Raw genomic sequence first — 27,430 nt, 5'->3', positions numbered from 1 at the left:
GCTATGAATAAAACTGCTGTAATAATGTGAACATCCCAGCAGTGAGTGAGTAGCTACTAGCTGGTTCTTTTTAGGAGCGGTGAGGCAGAGGAATGGAGATTACCACTGTGTGACTGCCTGTTCAGATATTAGAATTAATCCCCCTTGCCTTTGGGAAAGCGTCTGATGTGTCAGATGTGTGTTTTGTGTCTGAAGTTTAAATAACCTGCAAAGAAATCCACTAGCAAAATAGACACGGTTAGGAATGTTGCTTAGCTTCTTGTTTTTCATATGTGAACATGTTGTTCGATTACTTGGGGAGTGTGAACAACTGAGTGCATTTTGTACTCTGTGTTTTGTACTCACTGTTCTGTACTCACTGTTTGTTACTGACTCACTGTCCGTGCTTACACGCAAGCACTCTGTTGACTGCGCCTCACTACCTGCCTGCTCGCCTATAGAATTGCCCTGCGAGAAGACAACAGCAAGTAGCTTACGAATAAAGCTTTTGTTTTACAGCAGTATTGAAGTTGGTTTGACATGAATTAATGATCAGTGATTTTGCATCAAGTCTACATTGAGAACTTTTTTTTTTTTTACATTTTTATGCCACAATTATTTTTCACCCAGTGTCAATTGTCTAATATAATCCTGGGCGCTACACTCCCTCTGCCAAACTGGGGAGAGCAATGGACTGACCTCATGCTTCCTTCAATGAATGAAGAGTCCACCTGACGGGGGAGTTTCCCCTGAGTTTCTCCGGTTGGACGTCGCACATGGAAGGAAAACATTATTCCAACCAGTTCCTTTCCCCTCCATCAGGCACCCCGGCTGGCCAGGGGGAGGCAGTATAGAGACCAGGATTACTGCATGTTTTTTGTGAGGGTACCTAGTACCCTAGAGCTGAATTATTCCGATTTTCAACTTTCACACTCGCTCACTCTCCTTGTGTCCTTCACTCGCGCCTTAGTCCCGCCCCCAGCGAGGAGGAGAGGATTAGATGCGAGGACAGAGTGGTTGAGTGGATTTGCCTCTAGGACCGGAATGCACTACGCTGTCATTTCAAAGCGACGGCACATTCCGTGATCACTTATGATGTTTTTCAATTCAAAGGGCATGAGAAAACATACGTTTACATTGCCAAAGCAAACGTGGAACAATTCAATGTCACACAGCTGGATCACTAGAGCCAGAGCCGTGGATGAAATATAGTCTAGAATAGTAGTGTTAGTGTAGTACAGAATAGACAATTCATCAATGTGTATGAGTGCCAGGATACTTATATTATAAGTATTATTATATTTGTGAAGGGAATCCTGACCTCCCTGCGTTCCTTTTTGCTCGCACAGCCCCCCCCCCCCCCTCCCCCCTTGATGTTAAGTAGTACAAGAGTAGGCTTTTGACTTCTGGTTGGATGATTTACAATTCGATGTCGAAATAAGTGCAAAATTGAATAACAATTATTGTAATAACGAAGCATTGTAGAACTCATAAGAATTATTTTGTTTTGTTAAATGAGGTTTCATTTACTATTAAGTAAGTATAATGGATATTTTGATATTTTGTTCAATGGTCAAAAATAACAGGAATTGGAATAATTAATAGATTTCTGTCCCCAAAAGCCCCATTCTGAGCAGCTTGTTAGTTTACATTTTGTAAACTACTATGTGACATTTGTATAATGTTCTCTTTCGTGAATAAAGTCAACATACATGATTATAACATTATTAGAAAACCAAGTATTACTATTATAATTATTATAATATTATAAATATTAATTTCTGAGCTGTTTGTACACATTGGAATTGTTAAATTAGCACACACACACACACACACACACACACACACACACACACACACACACACACACACACACACACACACAGCTGGAGAGGGAGCAAAATCAAAGGAGGAAAGAGAGAGAGAAGTGGCTTGTAACTTGCATAGAACAGGCACAGGGCTTGCTGGGGTTCAATAATTCATGGCTGACTGAGCCGTTGTGACCTTGAAAGATCGCCGTGCAGGACTGCTGAAACCTGGCACTGCTCATTTTAGAGCTGTGGGGAGTAGCTGCCTGGGACACGCACCACACGATTGCAGACACCCTGGGCTAGCAGCTGTACCTCTTTGTTAGGAGTGTTTCTTTGTTCTTGTTAAACGTGCACAGGGAATCATCATGTCATCAAATCATCAAAATGTTAAAATAGGGAAATAAGCTCACAACATGCTTGTAAACCGGCTATTCACTATTTCTATCATACTGATACATTTAGTCGATTACAAAAATGAAAATCTATTTTTTTAAAGTGTGGACTGTGGAGGGTTAGTTGATGATACACAATGAAAATGTGTGTTTTATTATTTGAATAATTGAAAGGGTAATCAATAGAATAATCCATCGCTAAGAAAATAATTGATGGGTGCGGCCCTATATAGCTGTACTGTAGATATACAGTATTAGTTGTTAGGTGGACTTTTTGAAAATGAAATGTGGAAATTTGGCTCCAAGTGTGGGGACAGCCCTACAGTTAAGTAGTGCCCTTTATTAAATGTAAGTGTGCGTGCTTTCAGAACAATGCACAGATGAGATAAGAGAGTGTGTGAGGGTGAGTGAGTGGTGACTTAGTGTTAAAGTGCAACAGCTTTAACCTCTTCAGGTTTGAAGGTGCTTGCACATATTCATTTCATATTGAATAAAAATCCAAAGCCATAATTCTATGTAGCAGTCATAGTTTTAGTGTTATGCTATATGACCTATGTTGAACTATGGACCTTGAAGCACTGGCACATCAATATTCCTGTGTAACAAAAGTATTGAAGAAAACACCAGAAACTAGGCCAATGATGAACCAAAGCACCAGCCACCACTGGCAGAGAAGCAAACCGGAGGGAAAACATTGGAACGACTCACACAAATGAATCAGACAACTGTCTAGTCAGGTGTTGTACCGTACTTCCTTATTTTGGGTGGAACCCTGCGGTTACTGGATGGTTCTCTGTTCTGTACAGAGCTGAGCCTGTACTCAGTGGTGGTTGTTTACAGTAGATTAATGAGTTACCACTGATGGATCGTCTTGTGATTCACCACCACTATAATGAATGATTTGTATTGTGTCAGGCACTTAGAGGGGAGCCTTGCACTCAAGCGGTGCTGTGTTGAACATAGACTCAAACTGCATTACTCGGTGGCGGTGCGTGGAATATAGACTACACATGCAGGACTTTGGAGATTGTCATTAATGCCTCCTGTGGCTGCAGTTTTCTCTAACCAGTGTTATTGTCTGTCATGCTTTTGCAAGCATGTGTACGCGCACACACGCGCATGCACACGTGCGCACACACGCACGCACAACAGCAGTAGTGTGAGCTTGATCACAAACGTGGTGTCTGTCGTCCATGGAAATGATTTGATTGTGTTTGTAGAGCTTTGTTTGGGAGGAGTGGAGTGTTGTGTGTAGATTAGCATGCTAGCAGTGTTGCATATTTTGGCAGCCAGCAGAAGACAACTCCAGCTGGCAGAGGGATAAGAGAAAAGATCTGTTGCTCTATCTTTGTCTCACAGATGTGAACACAGAACACATACTCCGACCCACACTGATGACGGAAGGGGCTATGATTATTTTATTTCACACCAGATTATCGATAGACAGGCAGTACACTAATAGATAGTATGCAGAAGCGCTCGTTAGAAATCACTCAACGGTTCTGAGTGCCACCCGCTTTTTAAATTGCACATAATGAAATGCAGGAGTCAGCAGGACGTTGCGTTCTTGAAAACGAGCGCTTCCAAACTCGGACACAAAATAATCATCTGCACGGAATTTCTTGTCAGAATTTTCAAAAAGTAACTCATAACATGTTGGTTTCAAATCTGCTGCAGAACCAATCAAACAAAGGTTCAAGGTTCAAAGTGGTACTTTATTGTTACATCTTACAGGTACATAAAAGTAAAACTTGTTTTTGTTTGGCTTCCTTCAGACAATTCAGGAAGTCAAATGGGTTTTGATGCATTCAATTGATGGCTCCAGTGTGGCTGCAGTCTTTGTGAACAATGGGCGTGTTTGACAATGGTCACCAGAACCAGGGACATACTGTATAAATATAATTATGTTTCCATAAGTGGGCTTACATAGTAGAGGGGGTGTCTCTAATATTGAATATTGAATCAAGCAACTTTCCTGTGTAGACGACTTAAAATGATGTCTGCTACTCATTTACGCCCTGCACATAAACACAGGGTTGGGTAGGACATTATGATGAATCACATTCTAGGCCCAAAGTCATGGTCCCAGTTAATTATTCACTCCTATAACCAGAGGCAAGAACTTTTTTTATTGTTAGCCTTGCTTTGCTTATTTATGGTTTAGCCCTAGGGCCTTGTTTGTTCTCATTTAGTCCGACATGGATGGTCATGGTTTACCATGACATGCTTTGAAATAATAATTACTGTAATGTGAATATCTAACCCATAATCTAACCTACTGGAAGTTACCTAATAAAAAAAATACACTAACAGTTGCTGAACTTGCCTGGATACTAGCATGCATGCCCTTCAAAAATAAAAACATTTGACTTGTGTTTGACCGAATACCAGACGAGTCGCCCCTTTACCAAATCTCCCCGGGCATACAGCCGGCGGAACTGCGCAGCCTGCATTCCTAAAGTAACCTAAATAGATTATGCTTAAACGGTTAAACCTAACCTTATTCCTAACCTCAGTAAAACTATACTTAAACCTAACCCTATACCGGTCCTAAACTTAACCCCAGTAAAACTATGCCTAACCCTATATTTCTAACCTTATTCTCAGTAAAACAAAAAAAATAATACAAGAACCACGGCACAGAGCGGTCGGCGTGAGGTCGGTGGAAGAAAATCGGGAGGTGAGATGGTTTAGGGCGACCTTACCTGATACCGTTTGACCTGTGCAACAAAGTGAAGTCACAGGAATAGAACGGAGCACAAATATCCCCCCCCCAATAATATTAAATGCTTATACTGTCTGACACAGTAATGTCAGTCAAACTACCTCTCTCATAGGTGTGCAGTGTTTCCACTCCAGTGTTTCTCCTACATATATGCACCACTGCTTAAAGCATTCAGATGATACAACTTCATCCTTGGGGAAACACTGGTCTCTGTTATGTCTCTTTCTCATCTGTGTGAGCGTGCATCATCACCAGCTCTGAGATAATATGTAGAAGTGGTTGGTATTGAATTACCTTGGTCATAAAGGCTTCCTCTAGGCTAGGGTCAAAGGTGCAGGCTATCTCTAATACAGACACTTCTCTCATCAACCAACAATATTTGGTGTATTAGCTGTCAGAGATGTAAAGGTATCTGGGTTATCACAGAGTTGGAACATGGATAGAATGACACAGGAATGTTTGTACTTTCTCTCTGAGGATGCATGATATTTTGATATGTTCTTTGCTATGTGTTCCACTATTCTATCATGGCGTGCTATGTACATTCCTTTTGTATGCATAACAGGCCAGCCATTCAAGATGTGTGACAGTGTTTCAGTGATCTGTTCTGTGGTGTGGTGCAAGCAATGAGGGACCTGAGTGGTGGGGAACCAGATGGAAAGATTGCGTCTGGTGGGAAGGACTTGTAGTCTGGCTTTAACTGTGAATGTGATTGAGTGATTGAGTGCAGTGTTCTTAATGACAGAGTGATCTAGGGAAGACATGCAAGTTTCCCTTGGAGTTTTAGTCCAGTCCAGTGTTGTTGTTGGTGTACATCCATGAGCACTCGTCTGGCACCTGTAGCCGTTAGCAGGTGACTGTGTCCAGTATAGAAGGTGACCGTTGCCCTGACCTGGATGAGGGGATCAGTTACTGTATAATGTCCTCTGAGACCCTCACAGTCTCTGAGATAGACCTCACCCACTCCAGGGACACTCCAGTACGGACAAAGGAAGGAGACACACACACACACACTGGCTAAAAACAATTTGTAACAAAATGACTCGTATGACTTAAAAGTACTACGACTGGATAACAGAATCGACAATGCAACACTTTATGAGATTGTAGATCGGCTATTTTAGCAATTCTTTTTTTTTTTTTTTTTAGGAAATTAGATTTTTGCACTATAATGGCATTTCCAAAATGGCTTGTTTGAACGTGGATGAAAGTAAAATTATGATTTTATGCAATATGCTTAAAAGTGGGGACTGCTTCATGCCCCCTGTGTGATATTTGGTGCCTCTAAGGGGGCCCCGGGGACCCCAGGTTGGAAAACACTGCAACAGATAGCAAAAGGGAATTTTCTTGACCTTTGTGATGTAAGGCTAATGCTAGTGTCCTTCAGAAAGCTCTGTTCCAAATGCTTTACATCAAGGGGGCACTTTATGATGTAGCAGTATGGTGATTGGTGAGAGAGAATGACACAGCTCTATTTATCATAGCCTTGTCTTTTTGTATCCCCGGTGATTCTTCACCCTGTCAAGTGAATTGGAAGGATCCTCCAGGTTGGCCGGCAGAGTGTTGCTATGCGACAATAGGCCAGGGAAAATAAACTGACTAACCCACTGTGTCATGCACGCCTTAAAGTAATACACAACTCGTGATGTTTCATGGCCCACTATTCCAGTGTAATAAAGATATAACCCCTGGAACAAACACATTACAGAATGAAGCCCTACACTCCTACAGTATGAACAAAGTTCAGGTTCTTTTCTGACCTGTGTGTGTGTGTGTGTGTGTGTGTGTGTGGTGTGTTGTGTGTGTGTGTGTGTGTGTGCTCTCTGCTTGGCTTTCACGCCCACTCGACCTATCTTTCTCATTGGCTGCTGTATTGACTACCTATCGTCCTAATTGGCTGCCTCGTCTCTAGGCAACCAGACACTTTTTGCCTCTAGACGACCCCTCAGCCAATGGGATTGCATTGCAGCCAGCAACAACGTGTGTGTGCAGCTGGTAAAATAAAAAATAAAATAAAATATGGAGTTTGTTTTTAATCCATTGTTCCATTCTAGAACTGGCGGATGATTCGTTCCCTTTTGTTTTGCAGATGACCCTCAGTGATTGACAGATGTGTGGCACTGCAGAAACCCATCTTCTCCTGGTGGAGAACTGAGTTCTGGGACAGTGAGGTGAGCGGATTTACGGATTTATCTTCTCAAACGGGTTCATTATTTAGCTGCCGCTGACATCTAGTGCATGCATTCATCCCTCTTCACTAACCTCAACAGTAACACCACTTGAATGTGAAAGCAGAAGTTGCATAAACTTAACATAAATCTCTCTGAAATGTTGTGGCTTAGAGGATACTAATGGGGGCGCACATAACATATTTTGGCTAGTTCTCAGGGGAGCACATGGAGATGTTGCCTGGTGCGCACTGTGGGCCGACGTCTCTAATCTTCCACAACGTTACTTTAGCCTGCATGAGACAGATAAAATGAACTACTCACCTAATGACGCGGAGGTTCCATGTTTAATGTACTTCCAAAGTGTGTACATTGTTTTAAGTCACAGGTAGGCTTGCCACCTTTTGAGATCTTGAAATAAGGAACACTTACCACATGGCGAAGCAGCGCCGTTATCGGATCACATTGACTAACTGGCCTTGGAACGCCTCGGGATCCCCCAGGATTAACTTAATTTAAGTTACTAATGTTGTTCTGGAGAGGGAAGTCTGGGGCTCTCTGGTGGAGCTGTTGCCCCCGCGACCCGACTATGGATAAGCTGAAGTGTGTGGGTTCTTGTTTATTACTTGCTTAGACTAGCGCTTCATACGGCATAATAACACCTTGTCATGGAAGCTTGGTTACAACCGAAACAAATTTCCTCTTCCTGTTCAAAATTAGAGATACCTCTAAATAATAATAATAATAATGAGTCAACAATAGTTTTATAATAGCTGCGATACACACAGATGAAGGCAGGTAGGCCACGTTTGATGAATGGCACCGAAAATACACCCTCCTTTAGTAAGCAAAGCAGTTACTATATTTACCCAGGGTATCTGGGCTAAGCTCAAGAACTTGTTTCCAGCCAGGCTCTGCTCATAGAACATTTCATGGTAGTGGTTCAATGCCTTGCTCAAGGGCACTTCAGCGGTGGTAATTTTAACGTGTCGGACCGCTGATTCGAACTGGCGACCTTCCGGTATCAAGACCGCTCCGCAATCCGTTCGGCCACCGCTGCCACGTAGTCACTTCATTTTCACCTGGTCGTAAATTTCCTCAGTGAATCAGGCCAAAAGTATTTACAGTTGAGAAAGTATTTAATGTCACATAAAGAATGGAATATAATTGACAACCCTGACCCTTTGGAACTTTTTTTAATTAGTATTAAAGAGGAGAGGGGGTACAAAAATAGTGTCACAATTATACAACTGTTTGCTCTCGCACCAGGAAACACCCTAGATGTAAAAGAAGTGGGAGTTAATGGAAAAGAATGTTATAGATAATAGACGACAGAGATTGTGAGGCGGTGTGAGAAGGGGCTCATAAATTATGAATGGAAAGAATTTAGTTGGAAAATGTAGATTTTAGGATGCCATTCATAGTGTCCAAATGTTAATAGTATTAAAACAGTCTGCTGTTTTCAGTGAATGCTCGTCTATTATGACTTTCCCAGAATATGGATGCTAGAGTTCATGTGGTTAAGTAACGGAAATCAAATCAAACTTTATTTCTATAGCACATTTACAACAGACGAGGCTGACCAAAGTGCTGAACAAGGTCAAAACAACAGAACAAAGCAATATAAAGCAACAATACAAAATGGCAGGAAACATGAATGAGACAATAAAATATAAAACAAGAGCATAAATTAGCACAGAGCAGAATAACGGAAGACAGAGAGCTCAGGTGAAATTAAAAACAAGGGAGAACAGATTATGAGTTTTGAGTAGGGATTTGAAAGCCCCAATTGACTGGGCGGATCTAATGGGGAGGGGGGCAGCATGTGTCAGAGCCTGGGGCCCGCAAAAGCACGGTCGCTCTGCTCCTCTTGCTAGTAGGCTCGACCAGCAGCAGCTTGTCCGCAGACCTTAAAGCTCTAGCCGGGACATAGGGCACAATTAAGTCGGTAGGAGGGTGAGAGGCTGTGACGTGTTTTAAAAACAAATACAATAACCTTAAAATCAATTCTAAACTTAGCAGGGAGCCAATGGAGAGAGGCCAGAACTGGAGTGATGTGGTCTCGTTTTTTGTGCGTGTGATGCCTGGTCGATGCCAATGTACAGAGATTTGCAGTAATCGATTCGTGAGGATTATAAAAGCGTGAATGAATGACCATCTCCAGCTGTTTAGGGGGAGGTAGGATTTTACCTTAGAAATGATTCTTAATAGGAAAAAGCTTGTTTTTACAATAGAGCTAATTTGTTTATTTACAGTTTAAGCACCGCCCCCGAGAGAACGAGATCAATTTACCTTTGTAATCGATGCCATGCCTGAGACCCTAAGATTTGTTTTATTGCCAATAATTAGGGGGGGGGGGGGTTAATTGGCATGTTTTAGCATTTTTTGCTAACGGCCAAAATCCACGCACATACGCTGTCTTTATTTGCATTATGGCTCATAATCTGCTCAAAATGCGATATTCTGGGCTTCATTCGAGCTTTATTTGACTTAGATATGCCAAAAACTATGATCGCCCGGACGATTCACCTCTGCTGCTGTCCTTTGAAAAAACTAGCCGATGTTTACTAGAGTTTGAACCGGAACTAATTGTCGGCCATTTTAGCTGTTTGGTCAAAAACGTCTGGCACTGGTGAGCTACCGCCTCCTACAGCACTGGCGCTGAACCAGTTTTTAATTTATTTTCGTTGAGGGTGCGTCGCAATGTGAATTTGTAATCTGTCATTTCATTGAATTGTTTTGAATTTTATTTAGAAGTTTCACCTGTAATGACATGCCCAAAATAGGAACGGAAGGGTTAATGTGGTTATGATGTTAGATTGTGCCATAGACACACACAGGCTTTCACATGACTCTCATTACCCCATAAAAGCCCTGTTCAATTTATGACAAAACAAGGATTAGGCTCTCCACTAAACCTAATGTGGCACCAACAAATGTAAATCTACTTGTTGGTGCCACTGTTATCTTGCAACACTGTTCAGTTTGTAACTTTCCCTTTCTCATACGCTATATTTATACTGGATAGTTTTTGATTGATGCTATCACTAATCCGACTTTCTTTTTTGGAATAACTGAACTCAAACAATTTACTATCTTAAACTAGTACACTATGATAAGATGGCGAAACCATTGGAAAGTGTGTTTGAGGAGGGGTTGACTACTATACTACTAATGTACTGTAATTTTCCAATATGTTAATAAATACTTCAATCAATCAATCAAACCTAACCTTACACATAGCCAGTTAAACCAACCGACTAATGCCTGAAATGTCAATGGGAACTTCTCACTTTTTGAAATGAAAAATACATACACTTAGTCCTAATCCATAATCCTATCAAGTAGAAACCCCAACAAGCTGTTTTCTAGAGTGTTGAAATGCTAAGACGGCAAAATGTGGATGATGACGCAACTAAAGCAGCTCAAAGCCCATGTCTCATGACCATGGTCTGAACAATACGTGTGTGTGTGTGTGTGTGTGTGTGTGTGGGGGTGGGGGTGGGGGTGGGGGTGGGTGGGTGGGTGGTGTGTGGAGAAAAAAAAGTAGAAATGGCTCTCTACATTCTTATCATTGCTATTAGAATTAGAATTTTTGTTCAGTAATGTCTCTCCAGCTCTTTAGTAAACATGAAATTTCAGGTCGGGATACCCCGTTGGCGACTTATCGCCCTGCATCTCTTGCATTAACACCCTCAACTGGTATCCAAAAAGTCACTGGAGCCTGTAGCTTTCCCATTCCCACACTACCAGTACCAACCTTATGTACACACACACACACACACACACACACACCCTCACTTGCACTGAGACACATGCCTCATTCATAGCCAGCCTAAGCAAACACGGCTTGCCTTTTCATGGGATAATTAATGAGAATACATTTTCCATGTGATGCTTTCCGAAGGATTATTTTAGGCAGTCTGCTGTGGTTAATTTTAGCTGCGCAATACAGAGAACGTGGATCAAGCCTTCCACCCACAGCCCAACATTAATTGTTTCCCTGGGTACAAGATGCTATGGAGACCAGTAAAATTGGGAAGAAAACATACAATTATTCATTTCTTTCAACTTTAATATCTAGCTGCCGTGCACAGTTATTTTTATATATTGTTTAGACTGCAGTCATCTTAGATACATGATCACTTCAGGTTTCATATACTCGACTGAATGAGGTTCAACTTCACCTTAAAGTTTATTGTCACATCTGATGGGGTTTATTGTCACATCTGATGGGGTTTATTGTCACATCTGATGGGGTTTATTGTCACATCTGATGGGGTTTATTGTCACATTTGATGTTTACAGTGTAAAAGAGTGGGTGAACTTTTTTCCGTGTAGGTTTCCATAAATTGCAGTTAATAAAGACGGTCATAAGGAAGGAAATGTTTCAAATTACAAAACAATATAAATGTACATAAGAATTTAAAAAAATTAAATGATCATTTGTGATTTTGTAAATGATTCCGTGTAATATACCGTATTTCAGTTATAGTTAATCTCTCAAGAACAGATTCTGTGCTGCGCTACCGAATCTGTCAGCAAGGCCATTCAGAATGTGTATAGACTGTTGATTGGGGGACTGAAAACACAGGCACACCACAGGAAGTGGAGGCACACCACAGGAAGTGGAGGGCTGAGGCCAAGAGGCAAATTCAAAGGAAAAAACAGCAGAGGGTGCTGTTTTTTCTTTTCTTTTTGCCGATGGGTTCCCAGATTGAGTTACTGTTGACTATTAGAGTTCTGTAGAAGGTTGCACAGCAACCTTTTGGGAACAAGTTAAGTAATTGTGTGTGCCTTTATTGAGGAGTTAGTAGTAGGCATGTTACTTGTGTGTGAACACAATGTCGCCTTGTTTTTTGTGGTAGCTCTGGAAATTCCAGCACCATCTTTATGCTTTATTAATTTGGATCCCCATTTGCCCCAAAAGAACATTTTTCAAAGAATGACAATCCATAAAATTACAAGTCGATTACCAGACTTTTACTTGTAACTGAGTAGTTCTACATTGCAGTAATTGATACTTTTCGTTCTATCCCGTTTCCCGTATCTCTGATCTCCATCTCCCTCTTCCTCCGTCAGGCAGCTGAGGTGGGGGGGCTCTGAGGAAGATGTTGGGTTCGGAGCGTGGCATCGTGGAGGAATGGCTCTCAGAATTCAAGGTAAGATCCTGGCGTGGCACTCGCTCGTGACTCGTGACACTGATACGCTTGTGTGGCAGTCATCCTTGGGGTGGCATTCATCCAGGGAACCACTCCTTGTGAGTGGAAGAGTGCTGGCAAAGGGGGGTGTGTGAGTGTGTGTGTGTGTGTGTGTGTGTGTGTGTGTGTGTGTGTGTGTGTGTGTGTGTGTGTGTGTGTGTGTGAACCTCAGTACTATTTGATTCCTATGGGATTATTATTTGATGTACAGTAGTGGACTCGGAAAGCTATTTTGTGTGATGGAGAGGCTATAAATGGATGAAAATCAGTGAGGGTCTAGGCGACACTAGGCTGTGCTGCATTTCATGCGTGTCGAGAGTAACATACCACTAAGGAGAAGACCAGAGCTAACACAATGCAGCACAGCCTAGTGTCGACTGCTGGAAAAATAAAAATAACAATTTCCCTACTCACCAATACAGACGGTTTTGTGGTGTCGAAAGACTACTTTCCTTATTGGACACACATATAAAATGCACTTTTTGGCCAGAATAGAAAATATTTCACTGGCAGGAAAGATCTGGTCGCAGTGGAGTAACTAAAACATTTTTTGTTGAAATTCTGACCAAAAAGTGCATTTTACACATGTGGTGGGGTGCTCAGAGTGGGTCCACTAGGGAAAGTAGGCTTTCAACTCCAGAAAACCGTCTTTGTATTGGTGAGTAAAAGTGTTATTTTTATTTTTGCAGCGCAGTTGACAGGCAGTGTCATTTTATATTTTCAGTTTCATGCGTGTGCAGGAAGTAGAAAGTTCCATAGCGTTAAGGAGAAGTCCTTAACGCTATGGACCAGAGCTAGGGGGGCTGTTAAAGGGCGGAGGGAGTATGTGATGAACAGACGTCGGGGAGGGAGGGAGGTAGAGCGGGAGCGAAGCAGAACACAGTGAGTCAGTATGTGATCGGGCCACTCCAGGCACACTGTGTTCTATCTTCAGTCAAAATGACCAGGCTGTGTTCTGTGCTAAGGAAAACGCTTGCTATATCTTATCAACATGATTGTAGAGACAGTCAGGCACACACAACTTATTTGACACACAGATTGACACACGTGAAATGTTTGAATCGATGTTGTCATAGCAGCTAATCGTATGTGTGTTATGTGTGTTGGGCGCTGTAGATGTGCTGTGTTCGGTGCACGACACCTGCATGAACGCTATGTTGTTGATGCGGTTTAAGAGAAGCCTTGGTTCAAACAGCGTTGCCATGACTGGAGTTCAGACTTTTGAACTCCAGACACTCCCTAGTAGATAGTACATGAACTTGGGGAGGTATGCATTCTTGACTATGCATACAAAAAATAGATGACATGTAAACCTCTTAACTCCATTGGACCCTCAAACTGTCTGCTAAAGCAACTAACTCCACCACCTCTCCCCCTCTCATGACGATATATAAAGAACACCAACTTTGATGAGACAGTATTGCTTTGTTTCCAAAATATAAGGTTTTCTAACTTTTCTTCATTTCCTGATAGATTTATATTTTTCATTTCCTGAAAATTGAATATTTCGGAGTTGGGAAGAAAACATACAATTATTCATTTCTTTCAACTTTAATATCTAGCTGCCGTGCACAGTTCTTTGTATATATTGTTTAGACTGCAGTCATCTTAGATACATGATCACTTCAGGTTTCATATACTCGACTGAATGAGGTTCTCATTGCAGGGTGGTTTCTTCCCGACAGCAGAGATGTTTTATTTTGAACATTTGACAGTTACTCCCACAGCACACTAGCCAAACGCCTACAAGCAGACAGCAGCAGATCAACATGGGAGCACATTAAAGGCATACACTCCTCGTCAGCCTTGCATGCACATGTGACAAGGCTGTGCTATGATTAAAATATAAAAAATTTATTAACCAAATATTGAAATTCGAATAGCAACCTGTTGGAATGAGCATCAGAATATTTTGGGTTAATCAGTAGGGGTGTTACTTCTAATAATCCTAATCATGCACACACACACACACACACACACACACACACACACACACACACACACACACACACACACACACACACACACACACACACACACACATCTTTGCAGATTCGATATGTGGATGGATATACACTGTGTTCTTGTCTCCTTTCACCCCAGACCCTGCCAGAAGCCCTCATCTCCAGCTATGCAGGCAGCCTCCACCTGAAGAAGTCCCTGGTGCCAGCTCTCTACAGAGTCATCCAGGACCCCAGCAATGAGGTAATACACATATGCATCATTAGGATTCAATGCCAAGTTCCTTTACACACATGATACACAGACATACACAGTCAAAACTGTGGGGAAAAATACCTTACTCAATCCATTGAGGAAGTTTCTATGTGGTGTTGTACTCAGGGAAATGTATTTCTTGTGACTTTCCTTATCTCACACACACACACACACACACACACACACACAAACACACGTGGACGGACACAAACACATACGTGGACGGACAACACACAAACGCACATGCACACACACGCTGGCTGTGTTCTGGGAGGATATGGTGGACAGTCACAGTTGCAGTGCCAGCCTTGTTACCTGTGAGATGAGACACTCGTCACCTTGGCAGGGTGTGACATCTGCTGCCCACAGCACCCAAAACACACGCACGGCACAAAATAGCAGATCTGCAAGCGCTGCGTTGGGAGCTTGCTGATCTGCTATGTTCGGTGCACGATACCCACACACATCTCGTATAAATCAGGATTAAGTGTTACATTGCTATTACTGTACTGTACATGCACATATGTGCTATATACCAATACAGACATCGCACAATGTTTGTGTGTAGTAGTGTCTCTGTACACGGAATCACATTTTGGGCCTGGCACTAAGTTTTATGGTTTTCTTTCTTTTCCTTGTTTCTATACCAGTAATGATTCATAATTTCCATTTTATTGAAACAAATTTTCTGAAGCACTTAGGACCATAATATCACTCAGACTAACATTAACAGTCAGTGGCTCCTTCTGTCTCTCTTTTCCACTCTTTCATTCAGGACTACAAACTCCATTAGAGTTGTCATTCTGACTGCACAATCCCATTAGCGTGCGTGCGTAGTCACTAGACTAGATGCACTAGAGTCTAGTAGTGCATGTATATGCATATGTGCATGTTTGTGTATTGCATGTGTGTGTATTGCTGATTAGATTGAGGAGCAAATCAATCAAAGCCAATTCAATAATGAGAGGGTACTCATTGCAGGGTCAGCTACCGTACACACACACACGCACGCACACGTGCTGTTTTTCCAGTTGGTAGCCCAACCCTTATAGGGCCTAGACAGTCCTTCCATCAAACCCGCCTATGCCTGCATCATAGCGATTCATCGTCTCAGCTTAATCAATTCCTATTGATTGATTGGGGATAAAACTTTCCCTCTTCACGTCAATGCACTATTATGGTGGGAAGAAAAAAATACGAGTGAATCTTATCTTTAAATCGGCGGTACGGCAAGATAAAGCCTCACTGAATTCCTGTAACTATCTAGAAAGACTGATCTGAGTCAAAATGAAGGAAGCATGTGAATGAACGGTAGTTTATCAGGAGGGCAAATCAAGAAAGGGGAAGCAGGAGATTGAGTGAGATAAGTCGGGGGCAGGCCGCTGCAGCTCATCTTAACTCCTCCGCGATCCCCTTCGCTTCCTCCTTATTATTCTCCTTCCGTACTTTCCTTCAGACTCTATCGTTTCAGCTTTGATCCCGATTTTTGAGTGCCCTAGACCAAGGGTTCCCAAACTTCTCAAGCTGTGACCCCCCCCAAAAATAATCATATTTGAACTGATAAGCACGTTAAATTGTAAGCATTACATTTATGTAGCCGCACTACAATCACACAAAATCTTCTTGATCGGCTATTTTCACGTTTGCCTCTTTCTCACGTACTATTTGACAATTTAGGTACTGTTTGGGTGCCTAGTACGAGATTTTCGGTCTTTTTCGAAATAGTGAGTGTGAAATACGAGAAAGACGTGATACAAGGTTTTCACTGGTTTACGATAAATGGTATCTTTGTGTCACCGTTTGACTGTTCCTTGTTCTTGTAACTAGGAACAAGGAAATCACACTATTTCAAGCATTCAGATTCCTACCTGAAACTACCTAAAAATCACACTTGTGTGAAGTGAGGGGCGCTCTCATCATGATAGATCATCGTCATACATCACATTCCGTGCTCAGCCAATCAAATCATCACAAATGTCATTCCGGCCAATCACTTTTGGCGCCATCGCTTTTCTTTTTTTCTTGTCCTGTTAAGACGTATGTCGACATGCATTTCTTGTCTCTGTGTCCCTCCAGCTCCTCGAGCCTGTGTGTCACCAGCTCTTCGAGCTCTACCGGAGCTCTGAGGACCGCCTGCGGCGCTTCACCCTGCAGTTCCTTCCAGAGCTGGTGTGGGTGTACCTCCGGGTCACCGCCAGTAGGGACCGCCAGAGTAATGGGTGCATCGAGGCTCTCCTCCTGGGCATGTATAACCTGGTGGGTGCCAATACGTCTTGGGCATAACAGTGGTAGCAGTAATAATGGGTAAAGGGCTGATGTTAACGGTGTTATCAAGAGATTATTTTGCCCCTCGTGATTTCAAAACGTGTTGTGATGCTGTTTGCTTTGTGCCATTTTTGTGTCCCTGTTTGGACTGGGTGCTAGTGAGGAGAGGGGCAAAACTTACCAACATAAATTGACATAACGATTGGCCAAAATAAGAGGTAATTGTATTGCTAGGCACAGATCCTTCACATATTGTGAAGTCAATGGCCCTCAGGAATGCAACAATTGGCTGCCATCGCCATGCCATTACAATAAGCTTGTGTTAAAATTTTAATTCTTGTGATTAATTTCCCAACCACCAACTACAGGTTAACCAAGTTTAAGAATATGCGCTAGATTTTGGTCCAGTATCGGTCTGCTTTTTTCACATCAGAAACCATTTCCTTGCTGCTGTCTTCCATTGCTACCATTGCTAAACAGACAAGTTAGAGAGTAGTTGCTTGCTCGACAAGAAGCATAGAACTACAGCTTGGCGTTTACTACGCGTCAAAGTAGTCAGCAAGAAACATGGCGCTGAAAGTGGGCGTAGTTATCCCCGAATCTCAACTCTGTCGTCACTACGCTCGTCCCCTACACTTACCATGAAGTGATGGTGGGTGTGACCACAGAAAAACCTCATATTGACCCCTACTTTGTCCCATATAATAATAATAACCCACTGGTACATTATTTAACTAGGAATGGGACTGTGGCAGCCCATCTTTAAGATGCACTGATGTTGTATTTGTGAGGCGTCATCTGTTACTAGAGGATATACCAATGCTATACATGTGTTTACAGAGTCATATAACCAACAAGACTTGACTCTCCCCCAGGCATTTGTCAGGGTAGTATCTGTCTCTAACCTTTTAGTTAACAGTTTCAACCAAGCCAATGAAGCAAGTACTCTTATTTACATTCTTTCTCAGACAGGATATATAATATATATATAAAATATATATAAAATGTTGTTGTTGTTGTAGAGCTGTTGCAGGATAAATTAAGGTATTCGTTCATCATAACTAATGGAGGTACAGTAAGAACATTATTGTGGCACAGACAATAGTCTCTAGGGAAATGGTAGCGTAATGGACAGAGCTCCGATGTATAGCTTCACCAGGAAACACACTTGGGGAAATGGACTAAGAGCAAACGATCTCCACGGAAAGAGCTCCCTGTAAGCTACCTCGACGAGAGGTATGTTCATGCATTATTTAGCTCATTGTACTAGCCATACCATTCTACACACAGTCTCCTATGGTCATTGACTACAGCACAGATAAGCAGCCTTGCTCTCAGCAGCTCCATCAGATATTCAGAGATATACTGCCAGCCAGTGAAGGGTACGGCTAAGGTTGGACAAAGATTGCACTGAATGTCGGAGATAAAGCTGTATAACCTGATTAGTAACACATCCAACGGCCTGAATTATGGATGCTTGGATCGACTGGTGCACATAATAATATGGCACACGCGGAGAATAAAACGGGAAGGGTCCAATAAAATCTGGATTGTTAATTTAATTATCAAAGTGTAAAAGTTGACCCATAGCAAAAAGAATACATGCATACAGTACAGAACAAAAACATACGCATACAGTAGAGGCTCTCCCATCCACTCAAAACACTCCACATTCTAATTATTTAATTGTCTCCACCAGGCCGAAGGCATGGGGAGAGAGTATGTTTTGCACTCCGTCCGTGTGTGTGTCCGTCCGTCCGTCCGTGTGTGTGTCCGTCCGTCCGTCCGTCCTTCCGTCTGTCCGTTACCAGCTAATCTCCGGCACCATTAACCCGGTCGATGCCAAACTTTGCACACACACTCCCTGGATGCCAACGATGAACCTCTGCCCCACATTTTCCAGAACGGCCTGTTATAGCGCCACCATGAGGCAGCTTTTCAATTTTTTTACCTAAAACTGCACCGATCTGCGTGAAACGTTGCATGCACACTCCCTAGAGGCCAAGGACAAACCTTTGACCTGCATTTTCTGCATCTGCCTTTTATAGCGCCACCAGGAGGCCGACTTTTGTAAAACACATTTTTGGATATTACTCCTCCAGATTCTGTCCAAAAATCTCACAAATCGTTACACAGTATCTCTATGGTCATGTGCTCAAGTCGGATCTGTCCGATATTTCATATTCCATCCTAATTGGCTATAATTGGCTTTCACAGTTTGCAAGATTGCCCCGTTTTGAACAAAAGCCTCAAATCATGAACGCAGCATGCAATTTACGTGAAACCTTTCACACATTTTCTTACTAGGCTGAGGAATATATCCCACCCTTTTCACATTGGCCTGTTATAGCGCCACCAACAGGTTGATTTGTGTTCCTCAACAAAATGAAGAAAACTGTTGCAAAAAACAAACATGTTTATATTACTCCTAAACATTTTGCCAAACATCTCACACAGTCCTATCCTCCTGGTGGAGACCTGTGCCCAGAAGGGCACTTTTTCTAGTTATTTTTATTTTACTACTATTATTTTTTTTGACCAATAACATCTGCAATGAAACACCTTACAAACAGTAATACTATTATTAGTATTACTGTTTGTAAGGTGTTTCATTGTCTCCACCAGGCCGAAGGCATGGGGAGAGAGTATGTTTTGCACTCCGTCCGTGTGTGTGTCCGTCCGTCCGTGTGTGTGTGTGTCCGTCCTTCCTTCCGTCCGTCTGTGTACAGCTAATCTCCGGCACCGTTAACCCGGCCGATGCCAAACTTTGCACACACACTCCCTGGATGCCAACGATGAACCTCTGCCCCACATTTTCCAGAACGGCCTGTTATAGCGCCACCATGAGGCAGCTTTTCACATGTTTTACCTAAAACTGCACCGATCTGCGTGAAACGTTGCATGCACACTCCCTAGAGGCCAAGGACAAACCTTTGACCTGCATTTTCCGCATCTGCCTTTTATAGCGCCACCAGGAGGCCGACTTTTGTAAAACACATTTTTGGATATTACTCCTCCAGATTCTGTCCAAAAATCTCACAAATCGTTACACAGTATCTCTATGGTCATGTGCTCAAGTCGGATCTGTCTGATATTTCATATTCCATCCTAATTGGCTATAATTGGCTTTCACAGTTTGCAAGATTGCCCCGTTTTGAACAATAGCCTCAAATCATGAACGCAGCATGCAATTTACGTGAAATCTTTCACACATTTTCTTACTAGGCTGAGGAATATATCCCACCCTTTTCACATTGGCCTGTTATAGCGCCACCAACAGGTTGATTTTTGCAAAACACATTTTTGGAACAAAATGCCTCAAATCATCCAATTGCCATCAAAGGCGTATGAAGAAATGGCAATCGGTACACATGATCTCTGTAGTCATGTGATCAAGACGAGTCTGTTGGATTTCTCAGATTGTACACTGATTGCCTAAGATTGCCTTCCAAGGTTTTCAGGAGTGGCCCGTTTTGTACAAAATGCTGCACATGTCCTGCTCATCCACAATTCTATCCTCAGAGATGCTATGAGTGATCTGGCTCTGCATTTCCTCAACAAAATGAAGAAAATTGTTGCAAAAACAAATAAAAAAAAACATCTCCTAAACATTTTGCCAAACATCACACACACTCCTATCCTCCTGGTGGAGACCTGTGCCCGGAAGGGCACTTTTTCTAGTTGCAGATGTTATTGGTCAAAAAAAATAATAGTAGTAAAATAAAAATAATTAAATAATTAGAATAATCAAGCATTGATATTCTGTTTTGATGGATAGTTAAAGTAAATACACTTAGAAATAAATAGCAGCCAGTGCAAATGTCGTCTCGCTTGAGGAGTTAACCAATTTCAAGTGTTGTTTCTGTCCACTCCTTCCCTTTCTCCTGCCCTCCCCTCCCTCCTACTTTTCTGTCTCTCTGTTGCAGGAGATCGTGGACAAAGAAGGCACCAGCAAGCTCCTGTCATTCACAATCCCCTCTCTGTCCAAACCATCTGTATATCATGAGGTGGGATGTTGTTCACTACACCTTACTGTCTTGCCTTTTATTTTATTTTAGTCTATTTTTTCTTGACCCCACCGCGTGATGAAGGATGACCCATCTGACATCACCTTTTCCACATCTCTAGTGTAGACCAGTGCTTTTCTATCTTTTTGTGCCTATGGCAAAATGGCAGATCTACAAGCTTTTGTGAATTAGATACATACAAATAATTGTAAACTTTTAGCCTACAATGTCATCCTGAAAAGTGAAAACGGTGATGATATTTTTATATATATGACTGACTCTCTCATACACACACTGATCTCTCGACTTTATTCAACTACATTCTGTAGTAATCTGTCGTGTGTAGAGTCTGTTTGGTGGAGGGCTACCTTAGTCCTTCTCTCACCGATTCTTCCTGATTCAGTGTCTCTCTATTTCTATATTCAGATTTAAGTCTTTTGTTTATATCTTTGTCTGTCTGGTCTCTGTCTCCTGTATTGTTGACCACACAACAGCTAACTCCCCCGAAATGTATCACTTGAGTGTGCTATTGGCCTGGAATTAATTAGAATTAATAGGATATATCATATCAAGTTGTTTGTTCCACTTGTTTATCTGTTGGTCAGTTTGGTTCTCTAAGACGGAATGTATGTGTGTGCATCCAGCCCCTCAGAATCAGTTGTGTGTTGACAAGAGTACAGTATTGCTTTAATTTGTGACACAGCCTTCTGTGTCAGGTGGCTATATCGCTGAGCGCATACTAGAATTAGTCTCTCATTTCAAATCCCCCCCCGCCCCATCAAGAGCCGTCTACAATACAGACGGCAGAAAACCAATTAAATTACGGGGAGACCTCTGCACTACACACCATCAGAACGACTCACGCCGGGGCTCCACCGGGCGCGTCAGCGTCGCGTCACCGTCAGGGAATGTTCCCTTTTTAATCAATGAAGGGTGGCTCCACTGCCCGCGTTGCGTGACATTAACGCGTGCATTAAAATTGAACCGGTGCAATTTTTGACGCACGCGACGGAGACGCAACGCGTCCGGTGGAGCCCTGGCGTAAGTGTCTTTGCATCACCACAACAGAACGCTCACTTCGCCATAGATCTGGATTTTTGCTTTGTCATGGAGGGGAGTTCCACCTCTCCCTATATCACTGTACTTCTCATTCCTGCCTGCCTCCCTTCCTGCCGAGTACATTTAAGCACAGCCACACAAGCAATCTGGCCACCATTCCTCTAATGCTCACTTGGTTGTAAATTGTAAATGGTGCATTTATATAATATAGCGCTTTTATCCAAATCGCTTTACATAGATAAGTTGTGCATTACATTCACACATTCACACACCGATGGCGGAGGAAACCATGCAAGGCACCAACAGGAGCAATTGGGGGTTCAGAGTCTTGCTCAAGGACACTAACTCTGGGGAGCCCAGAATCGAACTGGGAACCTTGCAGTTCTCCATCTGGCCGCTCTACCGGCAGCGGCAGCGGTGGCCGAACGGTTTGAGGAGTGGTCTTGATACCGGAAGGTCGCCAGTTCGAATCCCCGGACCGGCGCGTTAAAATTACCACCGCTGAAGTGCCCTTGAGCAAGGCATTGAACCCCAACCATGAAATGTTCTATGAGCAGGGCATGGCTGTAAACAAGCATCTCGAGCTTAGTCCACCTACCCTGGGTAAACAAAGAACTTTGCTTTTTTTTTTTTACCATCCCTGAGCCACTGTGGCCCGGACACTTGGTTGTGTAACTCTTATGTAATTCGACTGGACCAGTTGTTTGCATACATTTGGGTGTTCTTTACATGAAAATGTTTATGTATTTGGCAGTGGACCCCCATCTGAAAATACTTTATGCAAGAGACCACTGTTGTAATTATTGTATTGTGAGCTTCTAGATTGGCTATTTTCAAATCCCGGAAGTAAAACAAGGTTAAAGTGGTTTAACTGTTGCTCTTTCTGCTGGTCCCTCTGAAACCCCCTTGACAACCACTGGACTAGACAAATAGATACCTTTTATTATCCTGCGGGTAAAAATCAGTACACATGTCATGAACACAGTCAACAGAAAGTAGATACTGAGGCAGTTTGGCAATGCCTCTTGACGTTCCACAGCATACCAGTAACAATTTGATTCCATATTGGCGAAATGGGATTATCAGTCCTAATAAAGGCCAGCACCAGCAAAACAAAGTGATAATCTTTCTCTATTAGGACGTTGTGCAGTAAATGTGTGTCATCATTGTTGAGCTCTGTACTGTGTTATTGTTCGTTTCATAAAGCGTTCTTGTTCCTTTACACTTGCGCACAGTACATGTAAGACACAGCTGACTCACTAGTCCTTATTTACTGTATGTCCGGTGTAATTACACAATGATTACGATACGATACAACTTTATTGTCAGCTTGCACTGAAATTTGTTACCATTTTCAAAATGGTTGGTACTGTAGCTGTGAGCAAGACAGTCTGCCTTCCCCTCTTGCACCTTTACAGCCACCTACATCACGTTCAATTATGTTTTCTATTCATCATAATGCAAAGTCTTCATAAAACATTATTCACAATCACGTTCTGTGAACTTCTGTCCCCCCTCCCCATTTTAAAATAAATGTTATGTCATTCCTAAAATCGCAGCCCTAAATTGTTGCTGTCCAAGTATAGTAATATAAATGTGTGTGTATTGTACCTTCTGATTCTGATCTTCTTTTGTCTATGTATCAGTATCTGGGTTAAGATGCCCTTCATTCTTCCTTGTAGAACACACTCACGGCTCCTTGTTTTCGCTGTGTTGTAGACCAGAATCTTAATGGCCTGTCCATCTATTGCAAAAGGAAAGAACAGATAAGAATGAATAAAATGTTCAGATTTGCTGTGTCTGAGGTGTTGTGCTTGTGAATACAGAACAGTATCATGTGTAAATGATTGATCCTTTTGTCTGTAACGTGTGTAGCTTAACGTGTGTCTATGTATGTGTATTGTGTGTGTTTGTACATGCAGCCCTCCAGCCTAGGGTCCATGGCGCTGACTGAGGGCGCTCTCTGTCAACACGACCTGATCAAAGTGGTGTACAGTGGCATCCATCCACAGAGAGAGACCTTCACTGCACAGAACAGGTAAAACACCCACTCCAGCAGTGTTGATTTACTCGCCTAATACTATGACGAAAAATGTTCGTCGACTACCTTTTTTGCACTGATGATCCAGTATACTGTAAGTAAAAGACAACATTCATAATTGATAATTGATAATTATGCAAAAATAATTGTGATTATCTCAAATAATTGCGATTAGGCAATGTAATAATTGTGACGGGCCTAATATTGTGACATTTTGTTATCGTAATAGCGATATGGACAATATTGTTACATTACTAATATTTTGTGTAGAGTAAAACAAAAAGGAGGGGGCCTAGTAGTATAGCCATGGTAGACTCTGATCAGTGGTTTAAGTGGTTATTCAACTTGATCCAACAGCTTTCTGATGATTACGTCAGACATTGCTACACACATCTCAAACACCAACCGTTCCATTGCTTCCTAAGCCGTGCACTTATTGGAGTAGCGAGTAGGCTAATACCAATCTAAGTAGGCTAATACCAACCAAGTAACGGATTTTAATATAAGTCAGGACCAGGGAGAAAGGGTTCTCCCTGGTCCCAAGTGATTTAGGATTGGCCATTGATGTGCAAAGAGTTTTCTTTCACGTGGGCTGTAGGCCTACACCTCAAAATATGTGTTGTTTTCAATAGCACATCATATACAGTAATATGATTGTTTCTATGGTTGTTTATAGCTTGCGTTTCGTTTACATAAAATATGTACCTAAACCTCTACAAAAAATATAGTTAACATACCGGTAGCTATATCAACCTTTCAATCAGAGATTTACTGATTGAATAGTTGATCTGATCAAGGATATTAGAGAGGGGTAAAACACCTTACTTGAAGTTACTTTCATTTGCGTCACAAAGCTGGTATTGGCAGGCCCGCCATTTAGTAACCATTTGACCCCCCAACCCCTCCCCTGCTCCACTCCAGAGTATGTTCCTGAGAGTATGTGTTCCTAAGCAATGGAGCAATGGCCATTTGTTTTCGGGATAACAGGCTCTTGAACTAATGGGCTTTCGGTCCAATGAGGCATTTTCCCGAACTATTAGGGTTTCAGAATAATAGGCCTTTGGACCAATGGGAAGTCCCTGTGAATCTTCCCCTTTCTTGTTATAGAGCGTCGCAGTCCCGCCTCCTACCCGGGACCAGGAAATGAAATCCAATGCATTATTCTCATAGACATTTCGTAAAGTATTTATTTAAAGACGGTTACGCCGCGGACAAAGCCAACTCGAGTCGTGACAACTCATGACAACACAAACAATATTTTGGACCAAACAAATAATTAGAAAGAAGAAAAACAACAAAAAAAGTGTTGTAACCTGCCGTTTTTTTCTTCTTTCTAATTATTTGTTTGGTCCAAAATATTGTTTGTGTTGTCATGAGTTGTCACGACTCGAGTTGGCTTTGTCCGCGGCGTAACCGTCTTTAAATAAATACTTTACGAAATGTCTATGAGAATAATGCATTGGATTTCATTTCCTGGTCCCGGGTAGGAGGCGGGACTGCGACGCTCTATAAGAAAGCAGCCTTTTTAGATAATAGCTTTGCCTGCTAAGGGTTTGGCCTGAAAGCATATCTGTTTCATGCCTCCCAGTGGTTGAATGATAATCTTAGAATAATAATGATGATTACTGGCATGGCATCTGGCCCTCTTTTTTTGTTTTGTTGATTTGCTTGCGTTATATCAGCATTGGAAATATGCACACGCGTCCACATCAGCATAAAAATAAATCATCTGAGGTAAAAAAATGTTTGTGGGTCGAGCCGACCAAGCTCTTCTTCAGACCCCTTGGTGTGCAGTTTCTTTTTTTAGTCTTATACTGTTATATATATATACTTCACCCAGCCTAGTATAGGTTTTGGATGTGTGTCTCGTTTGGCTGTTTTTCCAGCCTCTTTTTCGTGTGTGTGTGTGTGTGTGTGTGTGTGTGTGTGTGTGTGTGTGTGTGTGTGTGTGTGTGTGTGTGTGTGTGTGTGTGTGTGTGTGTGTGTGTGTGTGTGTGTGTGTGTGTGTGTGTGTGTGTGTGTGTGTGTGTGTGTGACTGTGTGTGACTGTGTGTGACTGTGTGTGACTGTGTGTGTGTGACTGTGTGTGTGTGACTGTGTGTGTGTGCGTGTGACTGTGTGTGCGTGCGTGCGTGCGTGCGTGCGTGCGTGCGCGTGCGGACCTCAGCTATGATGGGCATTGAGGGCCATAAATTGAGCTTATGGGTTGTTGCGAGGGTGTGCCTCGTAGCTTATCTAGGAATCCATTTATGTGACTTGGCCTTAGATGGTGTTTTATGAGGAAAAAAATCCCATCTGCCCCAAGAGAGGTTGTCACTTGCTCAGCTTGCTGATATACAGCATGGCTAGTATTTACTAATTATGGCCCCACGCACACAGACGGACAGGTCAAGAAGATGCCTAAAACCAATCAAGTATAAAGTACACCTCCAAGTTGGGTTCCAAATGAGAAGTGTGTTATTTGAATAATTGTCTTAAAATACTGCAAACATACTCAACACCACACATACTGTACGTAATGTACACAATCGTGTTGATCTTTATCTAGATCTTTCTTCTTAAACACAGAGATTATATTGTAAAAATCAAAGCCGTTTTGAAGGCTCTCCATGGGTCACAGTGAGCGCAGCTGCAAGTTGAGCAGCTTGCTCAGCACGCTAATTAACAGTCCTGCGAGTTAATAAATTGCTTCAGCAATTCCAGATAATTGTCTTCGGTGTATATGCATGCAACGCTGCCACTAATAGTGCACTGATTAGACTGTGACCGAACCGGAGTCTAAAGAGGCCTATTTCAAAATATACACGATTCAGCGCCATCTCCTCTCTGTGTAGATACACTGTAGCACTATTCGTCGCCGATCGGCAGTGGCATTTCTTTTGTTAATTCAGTTACTTTTTTTTTTACTGGACTCCTCTGTTGTTTGTCACCCTGGTGCCAGGTTTGAAGTGCTGTGTTTCCTGATGCTGTGCTACAATTCTGCCGTTGTTTACATGCCCCTCTCCTCCTATCAGGCCGTAATCAGAATGAGTTCACGGTGAGGACCAAACACACACACATACACACACACACACACACACACACACACACACACAGTAACTTCATGCATTGTCTCAATGTTCACAACTGTTTTCCTCTTGACTCAGTCCTTTAGACTCTCTTTTCCTCTTCTTATTTCATTACTTACCATCACGGAACTGAGTTTAAACCTCCTACTGTACCCTGTAGCCACAAACTGTGGCCACAGAGTACAGTACACAAATATGTCCTGTTTACAGCAGAATGTAGTAATTGGCTTGTGTAGCGCCATTGTCCGTGGCGCTGTCCCATGTTTATTGAAAGGTACCAGTTTCCCATTTCCCTTAAGTTTAACCACATTTACCATGTGGTCTTTATTGTAGTTAATTACCATACACTAGTCTTGAGCTAATCTCATAGTGGATTTATTGACGTCACCATCTGACCACGCCCACATTAAGGTCCCCCTTGTCATTTTCCATTCCGGCTCCCCTGGCCATTGTAAGAGGATCATGACCTTTTAAGTAACCTGACCTGTAAATCGAAC

General features: G+C 42.3%; 1 protein-coding gene across 2 annotated transcripts in view; it reads left to right on the top strand.

Moving 5' to 3' along the window:
* LOC306934763 (hyccin 2) overlaps positions 1 to 27,430 on the top strand; it is a 52,135-nt gene that overhangs the window by 8,907 nt on the left and 15,798 nt on the right. For both annotated transcript variants that reach the window (XM_079517521.1, XM_079517522.1), the window contains exons 2-8: positions 6,997 to 7,078; positions 12,158 to 12,237; positions 14,380 to 14,481; positions 16,570 to 16,749; positions 20,685 to 20,765; positions 23,747 to 23,862; positions 26,807 to 26,902. In XM_079517521.1, the coding sequence (XP_079373647.1) occupies positions 12,187 to 12,237; positions 14,380 to 14,481; positions 16,570 to 16,749; positions 20,685 to 20,765; positions 23,747 to 23,862; positions 26,807 to 26,902 (626 nt within the window). In that variant the 5' untranslated portion in view covers positions 6,997 to 7,078; positions 12,158 to 12,186. The remainder of the gene's footprint in view (positions 1 to 6,996; positions 7,079 to 12,157; positions 12,238 to 14,379; positions 14,482 to 16,569; positions 16,750 to 20,684; positions 20,766 to 23,746; positions 23,863 to 26,806; positions 26,903 to 27,430) is intronic.

This window comes from Electrona antarctica (assembly GCF_951216825.1).
Source record: "Electrona antarctica genome assembly, chromosome: 13".
NCBI classification, from domain to species: Eukaryota; Metazoa; Chordata; class Actinopteri; order Myctophiformes; family Myctophidae; genus Electrona; species Electrona antarctica.
Note: the sequence above shows the minus strand (reverse complement) of the source record. Positions and strands in the feature narration are given on the sequence as shown.